The sequence below is a fragment of the Chrysochloris asiatica genome, unplaced genomic scaffold (genome assembly GCF_000296735.1).
Source record: "Chrysochloris asiatica unplaced genomic scaffold, ChrAsi1.0 scaffold00111, whole genome shotgun sequence".
NCBI lineage: Eukaryota > Metazoa > Chordata > Mammalia > Afrosoricida > Chrysochloridae > Chrysochloris > Chrysochloris asiatica.
Window position 1 is genome coordinate 6,972,300 of NW_006408629.1, and position 10,087 is coordinate 6,982,386.

Here is a 10,087-nt window from a genome sequence, read left to right on the forward strand (position 1 = left end):
CTTGATTACATGTTTGATCAATTTCAGATTGAAGAAGTTGGTAGAATTCTTCTATTTCATCCTCACTGGCTTTAGTGTTTGGTGTATAAATTTGAATAATGGTGGTATTAACTGGGCTTCCCTGTATGCACATGATATTATCCTATCACAGATAGCATTGTAACTCATGACTGATCTGGATATGTTCTTTTAGATAATGAATGCATCATCATTCTTCTTCAATTTGTCATTTCTGGCATAGTAAACCATGCAGTCATCAGATTCAAAATGGCCAATACCAGTCCATTTCAGCTCACTAATGCCTAAGATATCAATGTTTGTGCGTTCCATTTCATTTTTGACAACTTCCAATTTTCCCAGATTCATAATTTGTACATTCTGTGTTCCGATTTTCAATGGATGTTTAGAGCTGTTTCTCTTCAGTTTGAGTTGTGCCCCATCAGCAAATGAAGGTCCCGCGGGCTTTTCTCCCAGCCAGGTATAAAAGTCTTGAAGTTCATACTTCAACACTTACAGCAATTGTCATTGCCTTGTCAGTAACTTGGTTTTGTTTTATTTTTAGCAATCAGGCAATATGAAAAGGGCAGGGAATAGGAGTCCAGAGGCCTGACTTCTTGTCCCTGTTTGCTACTTCCTTCTTGCAAACCCACATTTCTTAGGTGTGCTCTGCCTATACCAGAGTATTCTAAAGAGGTTTTTCAAAAATACAAATTCCTGGTTCCATCGCAGACTTAGCAAATCAGACTATCCGGAATCTCCCCTGGGAATATGTGGTTTTAGACAAAATTCCCAGGTGATACTTAGGCACAAAAAAGCTTGAAAGCAAATTGATCCTTTCCAAATGGAGCTCAGTTAGTAGATAAAAGGTTTTCAAAACTCCTCTCTCTGGTCAGATCTTATAGAGAGCCTGGGTGCTTCGGGATGAGGTTACCAGAGTGTATGAAAAGACCGCTTTCAGACTCCCACCTGCCACAGCCACCAACACAGCTGGCCAGGCTGCTGGAGCCAATGGGGTGGGTTGTGCAGGGCCACCTGTGTGAATAGCCCTGTTGGGATTCAAATATGATGTTTCTGGAATGTCAGGAGAGAGGCTTCTTTAGGTAGTCCAGTAAGGAGCATCCTCAGCTGCCCACCTGAGTTTGTAAACAAGTGATAAGAGATAAGAGTCTTAGGGAGGGAGGTAAACTGAAGTTTGTAGTTACATCTGGGAACAACTGGGCTGGCTCATTCTCCACCCCTGAATTAGGTAAACTCACTGAAATTGTGACCGCAGGGTCTCCTGCAGGCAGAGGCTCCTCCCGCCACAAGGCAGGGATCAGACTCCACCATCCATGAGGTGTAGAGAGGAGAATCAAAGGGGGCAAACAAATAGTCCCCCAGTTCCCGTTTGCATTTATCTATTGTGGAGCAAAGAAAAATCCACTCATTAGGCTGTCCCCAAAACCCCCATGCTGACTGCAAATTAAAATCACCTGGAGAGTTTTAAAAATAGACCAGTTCCTAAGATCCATCGTGGTCCTATGCCATTATGTCAGTCCCCAACTCATGGCAACTCCATGGACAACAAAGCCAATGCCGCCTCCTTCTGCACTTTTTTCATAATTGGTAGTGGTTTGCACCACTGTGTCCCACAAGGTTTTGATTGACTGAATTAGGGTAATAGATCACCAGACTTTTCTTCCTAGTCCTTTGTAGTCTGGGCGCTCCATAGAAGCCTGTTCAACATCATTGCCACACACAAGCCTCCACGGACCGGACAGATGAATGGTGGTTTCACAATAAGTGTGTTGGCCAGGAACTGAACACTAGGTCTGTAGTGTGGAAGTCAGAATTCTACCTTTCAACCACCAATGCTTCTCATGGGCTCCATTGTAGAACAATTCAATCAACTTCCGGTGATGGGACATAGCCCAGGTGATTCTGATAGACTGTAGAAGAGGAGAATTAACTACTCATCTAGCCAAAGTCTGTCCATAAGGAAACGTGGAAGATTAAGGGAATTCGAATTTCTAACACTCTCAAGCATTCCAAAGAACTCAGCTGAGGCGCTATCTAAAATCGCTTCCTTGGCTTCATTTTTTTACCACTAGATTGTAACTCCAGACCTCAAGGCATTTCAGGAAGGCTACATGTCTTCTTTAAGGAGTTCTGGTAGTGTAGTGGTTACGAGTCAGGCTGCGAACCGCAAGGTTAGCAGTTCAAAACTGCCAGCTGCTCCGCGGGTGAAAGATGAGGCTTTCTGCTCCCGTAAAGATTTACGGCCTCGAAAACCCTGTACCGGATCGCTATGAGTTGGAACCGACTCCACGGCACATAACAACAACATGTCTTCTTTAGAGTTCTGGTGTGGCACTGTAGGATAAGCACTGGACTGCAAGGTTGGTGGTTCAAACCCACCAGGCACTCTTATAGAAATCCTATACAGTGTCGCTATGAGTCAGAACGGACTCAATGGCACCTAACAACAACACATCTTCTTTAGAGTACAGCCCTAAAGAATTCCGGAAGTTCCTATAGAATTCCAGAAACTACAAATGGTCAAAGGGATTAGCTCTAACACTTGTGAACAGTTTGAAATACAAAGGAATTTTATTTGAATTTTCATGTTTTAAATATAAATATGAATTTGTTAATAATATTTTCTCTAAGCTGAAATAGAGATCCTCATAGATTTTCTTTTCTGCAGTTTTTTTCACATGCTATCTCTTCTAGGAAAAGTCTGAACATAAAATAGAAGAAAAATTGCTGCAGCTTTCAAGCAAATTAGACAATTTCATTAACACACAGAAACAGGAAGCAGAACTGAACAAAATAAAGCATGTAGAAAATAAGGTGTCCAAAAAGATGAACCAACTGGAAAAACAGATCTGGGGTGAATTAGAGAAAATGCAGACTGAATATCAATCAGGTGAGCAGATTTTGTTTATTCATTAAAGAAAATCACTTCTTTCCTGTCCAGAGTTTTCTTCTTTCAGCTAATGGCCTGGGGTCAGCTTTGTCGTTGTTGTAGTTGTTAGGTGCTATTGAGTCGGTTCCAACTCATGTCAACCTTCAACACAACAGAACAAAACACTGCCTGGTCCTGCACCATCCTCACATTTTTTATGCTTGAGCCCATTGTTGCTGCCACTGTGTTGTTGTTCATAATGTTTTCGTCTTTCGGCATGTATCTGACAATGATCCACTGCTCTTCATAAAATTTTCAGCGCTTAGCTATACAATAGTCTGTCTCTCCTTCTTCCTATTCTGTCTTCATCTGGAAGCTCCTCTGAGATCTGTCCAGTATGGATGGCTCTACTTATATTTCAAATACTGGTGGCTTAGCCTCCAGTATCACAAAAACACACAAGCCACCACAGTATGAAAATTGACAAACAAGTGGTGGAATTTTTGTCATTAGTGACATCCTATGTATTTGGTTGGACTTTCTGAAATAGCGTACAGAATGTCAGCCTATTACCAGAAGGTAGAAAAGTAAATTCACTTTCCTCATTTACACTTGGCAGTATCGCAAGACTGCCAAATCTTTGAAATTTTTAACTCTCTTAAGATCATACAGTCAAGGAATTTTTAGACTTGGAAAAGTCCTTGGAGATCACAATGTCCTGATTTGTGAGTTTATCATGAAAATGGGAGCTTAAATCAAATGACCCTCTCACTGAACTGCAGGTAATAAGCCTGGACAGTTGTCAGACTAAAGATGTGACCCTTAACCATGACAACAAATGATGAATTAGCAAAGTCTGGTAGAGTGGCTGCTTTTCTTCTTGAAAGACTAACCGCAGCAGTGTCAAGCTAAGCTAACATCAAAGAGGATTCATTTGTAAAAGAGAAGTTTGGGATAGGTGTTGTGGAGCAACAATCTGCCTTGAGACACAATTCTGAAGGAATTAGCAGGAATTAGGACTTCTGTTGTGGTGCTGTGGATCAGCACTGGACTGTGAACCACAAGGTTCAAACCCATCAGCTGCTCCCTGGAAACTCTATATAAGGTCACTATGAGTCAGAACCGACTGGATGACACTTAACAACAACAATCTGGGATTAAGATTCCTGTATGAGAGAAAGCCCCAGCCATTTTGTCCTGTAAATCTCAGTCAGTTGCAAATTCTATCACATTTTAGACCCATATAGAGATGCCCACATAGAGGAGTCCTGGTGTAGTGCTGCAGGATGATGCACTGGACCGCAAGGTCAGTGGTTCAAACCCACCAGCTGTTCATTGGGAATCTTTTACAGGGTCACTATGAGTTGGAATTAACTCGACAACACATAACAACAACAACAAGTAATGCCCACGTAGAGAAGTCCTGGTGTGGTGCTGAAGGATAATGCACTGGACTGAAAGGTCGGTGGTTCAAACCCACCAGCCGCTCCTCGGGAACCTCGTTTGAATAAGCCTGGTGAAGAGGTGGTTTCATTGGCCAGATGTTCTTGGCATCTAAATAGAATTCACTGCCTGGAGAGCTGATGTTCATCTCACCTCCTCACCACCACCACCACCACATTCCAATATTTTCTGGCCAGGAATTATGTTCCAAACTTACCTGGCTATTCTTTTAGGGCCCTGCTTTCTGTTTCATTACTAGAAGTTTAAGTTTATTCCTTCCAAGAGGACAAACCCATGATTGTTGAAGAATTTCCATTATACATATTTCTACATTTTACTCAGTGGAAAGTTTAGCAAAAAGAACTTCAAAATAATGGTTTGCTCCTTTATGCTTTCCATAAGACTCTGTTCAGACATGACTATGAGAAAGGTCCCTTGGGTGACAAATGCGATCTGGTAGGTGTGGCATCATGAGTGACTACAAATGTCATAAGAAAGATGCAAAGTATGGTTGCATTCTTTAATTCCCTCAAAGAAGTTACTTTCAGAGAAGTTTCATATTTTTAATCTGTGGTCTTTGCCTTCAGTTTGGTAACAAGAATTTAAAAGTGGTCACCCAAGTCTCTTGTCAAAGTATTCAGAAATAAGACAATATTTTTAATTTTGTGAAATGCAAAATTATTTCATTTTGCAATATTTGAATTGAATTATATATTACATATAATTTTTATAATTAAAGCTAGATACAAAATGAAGTACATCATTATATCCAAGAAAAGTGATTATTGTACACTTATATACTGGTCTTAGTGGAATTGAATATGCTTAGAATTACATGATCAATTGTAGCAGGACTGCTGATTATCAACTCTTATAAAAACAAATGGTTTCGATGCATTGTTTAATGTAACTATTCCTATTTACATACCAGGGTTTAAGTCGATACATGACTCTCTCAGCTCCCTTCAACAAATACAGAAAACTAAGATGCAATTAGAAAAACATAAAGTCCAGAAAGATCTAAAGAAGCTACAGCGCAAGATAGTGGAACTCCAAGAAGTATAAACATCTCCAGTCATCTTCTCTATCACCAACCAGTGGAGTGAATGTGTGTGAAAGAGGTGGGAACAAGAAAGTTCACATCTCTGGATGGTAACTGCTTCTCATATCTCTGTATTTCTTACCATCTTTTAAAGAAATAAATGTATCAAAAAAACAAAAACAACAAAGAAAAGATGCTTTATGATGTCTTCACTAATTTACTAATGAAAATATTAAGGAATTGCTTCACATACATGCAATTTATATTCTTATTTGCCCTAAATCATAACAATGTACATAAAAGTAGAGCAAGTGTGAGACATTAAAGAATGGTAAAAACTGTGGCAATTTGGAGAAAGCTTACATTTCCAAAAAGAATAACTGCTATGCAATTCAAGTGCATTACTAATATGTAAGAGGGGCTTCAAACAGTTCATGGAAAAAAGGAATGTTTTCACGAATTCTTTGAAGCCCCCTCATATGTGATCCATTTGTGCTTAAAATATGACTTATTTTTCAACTCTTAATTATGAATTGAGTGAAATCCCACAGAGCCAATCACGTTCTACATTCAACACGTGGTACACTTCGTTTCACCTCAATGATGACAATCCCCTCAGTGACCCATCACTTACCAACTCTTCTTTCCCGTTGATTTCCATTCCTCCTTCTTGCCCAGCCCTCAGAACACTGTCCTTGAGTAACTGCTGCCCTTTTGATCTTGAATGGTTGATCATCCTCTGGTGTGCGTACCTCACTAGTATTGTTATTACCCCCTGTATCTGCTGCTTGTCTGAAAATTGAGCCATGTTGATGTGTTCCGTTCCACACCTGGAGGGCAACTAAGGGTCATAGTCTCTGGTTGCAGCAGTCTCTGTCTGACCAGTAAGCCTTGTCAGTAGATATGGTTCCATATTTCCTCCAGCTCTAGTCCAGACCTTCTCATGTGATCCCTTTTGGAGCAGTTGGTAGTGGTAGTCATAGATCATCTAATTCTTTGGGTCAGAGTCCTGGAGACTGATGTTGCTGTGGCCCATTAGTCCAGTGGACTAATTGTATCCAAATGTCTTTCCTCTGGACAGGAAGAGACCAACAGTTGTACCTTAGATGGCTGCTTATGAGTTTACCAGATTTTAGTTGCTACTCATGGAAGTAGAATATAGAACATTGTCTTTGTGGACTGGTATGTCAGTTGACCATAGTGTCCCCCAAGACTATGGTCCTAACCCGAGGCCCAGTGACTCATTCCCTCAAGGTGTTTGGTAATGTCTAAGATTTTGCCCCGTATGCTCCACCACATTCATGGGTATGTTTGTAGTAAAGGTATACAAATGTCCTCTGTTAAAACTTTATATATTTGTGGGTATATTCCCACACTCCCTCCCACACCCGTTCAGCCTATGCGCCTAGACATGTATCTACCTATTGTTGTTGTGATGTGCTGTGGAGTCGGTTCCAACTCATAGCGACCCTGTACAGGGTTTCCGAGGCTGTAAATCTTTATGGGGGCAGCAAGCCTCATCTTTCCCCCCGCAGAACAGCTGGTAGTTTCGAACTGCTGACCGTGAGGTTCGCAGTCCGATTCGAACTGCTCCTTGTATCTACCTATGTTGTTGTTGTTGTTGTTATCTACCTATAGATCACCATTATTGGAAGATTGTGTCTTTTCCTTCGTTACCTTTAAACTCTTGCACTCCTTCCTATGTCTTCCCATGTCTAAAGCATTGCTTTACTAACCTCCCTTATTGTATATTGTCTTCCCCTTCACCCAAGTTAACATGTGTCTACCCTCCAGCCAGTGTCTAGCCCTTCCCTCCCACCCCTGGTAACCATCTAAGAATGTTTCTTTTAGGGTGAAAACCTTTTCTTGACTTTTTTATAATAGTGTTCTCATATAGTATTTGTCCTTTCATGATTGACTATGAAATTCTACTTTTTAAGAAAAGAACAGAAAGCTTAAGTTTTATATGAAATCTCCATGTTTTCAGCACTGTTGTTAAGTGCTGTCAGGTCAGCTCCAACTCATAGTGCCCCTGTACAAGAGCAGCTGGTAGGTTTGAACTGCCTCCAGATCTTGCAATTAATGCCCTAGTGCTTATCCATAAGGGCTACACCAACTAGTTAAAAAACACTTTTTAAATGATGAGGTAAATACATGTGGGATTGCCCATTTCTAATCTCTGACCCAGAGGTTTTCATTTTCTAATTATCCCAATGTTTATAGTAACTCTAAATTGTGAGTAATTAAAATACAGATCCATTGGGCTCAATATTATCAGAATGAATGAACAAGGAAAAGCTAGCCTATAAGAAAAGACAACAGCTTTCTTTCATGGGACACTTCCACCATAATTTTATCTAGGTGCTAAAGTCAAAGATGCTTCAAAAGCACCATTTATTTCCTGTAAAATGAAAATGTTTAACTTTTCCAGAAATGCATTTGAATTATGGTGTTAGTGAAGAATATTGAAAGTACCATGGACTGCTGCCAGAAGACCAAATAGATTTGCACCTTTGAATCTGAGTGGAGGATGGCATTTTGTCAGGAGGGACCTACAGTCCCTAGAGAAAGACATCATGCTTGGAAATTATGGATCAGTGACAAAAAAGAAGACACCCAATGAAATGGATTGACAGAGTGGCAGCAACATGCACTCAAATAATTGTGACGCCTGCATAGAACTGGGCAGTGTTTCATTCTGGTGTTCATAGGGTTACTATCGGTCAGAACCAACTTGAACCTATGTAACAAACAAAAAATAAACTTTTCCAGATTCAATATCCCAGTATTGGTCACAACACAATGAAAGAAATAAAAATGAAAAAAAAAAAAAACATTGATTGCATGGCTTAGATGCTAAAACAGGACTAACTTTGAATCATGTATGGAATCCTGGTATAGTACTGAAGGATCAGCACTGTTCTTGGAAACCCTATACAGGGTTGCTATGAGTTGGAACTGACTCGACAGCATTTAACAACAACAATAAATTGGTATTGGTTTAGGAAGAAGAGTGTTGGCTTCTCTCTTAATAAAGAACAAAGTTACCTTCCAAGTAGAATTTTGAACAATGTCCACCTCTCTAAATTTTTCAAATGTATAAAACATCTCAATTTACTTTTATTAATAATAATCGACATGTAACATGAACTCTATAAACCAAGAGATTTTCAAAGCAGTATTTAAGAGCTTAAAATGTGGTAAGTACCCTTAGAAATCAAATACCATGCTAGAGCAAAGGTCACTATCCCAAGTAAATAAATAACACAAGTATATAATAATATAGTCAATGATTTTCAGGATTCATATAGATCTTATATAAGGCTTCTAAAACTGCTTGACAGGAGATAACAGCCTCATCTTTCTCCCATGGAGTGACTGATAGGTTTAAATTGAATTGTTGACCTTGCTGTTATTGTTGTTGTTAAGTGCTGTCGAGTCGGTTCTGACTTATAACAACACTGTATAGGGTTTCTGAGCAGTGGCTTGTGAGTTGGAACTGCCAACTCTGCAGTTGAAACCGATCTTGCAGTTCAATGCTTATCCTACAGTGCCACATCAGTAGTCCAGTGCTTATCTTATAGTGCTACCAGGGCTCCTTGTTATTGTTAGGTGCCATTGAGTAGGTACTGACTCATAGTGACCTTATGCACAACAGAATGAAACACTGCCTGGTCCTACACCAATCTCATAATATTGCTACATCTGAGCCCATTGCTGCTGTCACTGTGCCAGTCCATCTCCTTGGGGCCGTCCTCTCTTTCCCTGACCCTCCACTTTACCAACTATGATGTTCTTTTCCAGGGACTGGTCCCTCCTGATATGTCCGAAGTATGAGAGACAAAGTCTAACCATTCTGGCTGTACTTCCAACACAGATTAGTTTGTTCTTTTGGTGGTCCATGGTACTTTTAATATTCTCCTCCAATACCATAGCTCAAATGGATCAAATCTTCAACGATCTTTATTCATTGTCCAGCGGTTCCTTAGTGTACTTGATAAATGATAATACTTACTGATAATTAACAGAACTTCCAAATCTTATGGGAAAAGAGACAAATTTCATGGTATTCTCATCCAAATGTGATTCAAATCAGATCTAGAAATAACTTGAGTTAAAAAATGTCCCTGTTGTACATATGAGGAGAAATACTTTGGCTTGCAATATTCTAGAGTTGGCCAAAGTAGAGGGAAGTGCAAAATATAGATTTCTCCTGGAACAAAATTCTACCAAGAAATGATTCCTTTATTTAAAAGCTCTTCTTCTTTCTATTGTTCCTGGGGAGGGAGGCTAATGGCTGAAGAAACATTATACACATTGATGCTAATGTCCAGTGAAGCATATTTCCTTCCTAAGTTCTGGACATGGAAGCAAACCCAATGGCCATTACTGAGAGTAGAAGCCATTAGCATCCTACTAGAAGATGCTTCTCCAAAATGATAATGCACTAAGCTCACGTGGGAAAAATTCAGGGTTGCACTTCAAATGGGGGAGCCCATAGGGACCTAAACAACTCCTATATGAAGGAATTCTGCCATGTAATATTTTAAAACTTCTGAATTAGTCATAATACCCAATGCAAAACCCTCAGAAAATGCATGATGGGTGGACAGGTAGAGTAAATGAAGGAAGAAACAAATATACAATTTAATCAACTACCTCCTCTGAAGGACTGATTGATAGAAGAGAGCCAAGTTATAGAAAACCAAGAAAGA

General features: G+C 39.8%; 1 protein-coding gene across 1 annotated transcript in view; it reads left to right on the forward strand.

Moving 5' to 3' along the window:
* The window catches only part of FAM81B (family with sequence similarity 81, member B), a 99,488-nt gene extending 93,917 nt beyond the window's left edge, over positions 1-5,571 (forward strand). The window contains exons 9-10 of the mRNA XM_006867879.1: positions 2,713-2,908; positions 5,262-5,571. Of these exons, the coding sequence (XP_006867941.1) occupies positions 2,713-2,908; positions 5,262-5,395 (330 nt within the window). The 3' untranslated portion in view covers positions 5,396-5,571. The remainder of the gene's footprint in view (positions 1-2,712; positions 2,909-5,261) is intronic.
* Positions 5,572-10,087: the final 4,516 nt, after the last annotated feature.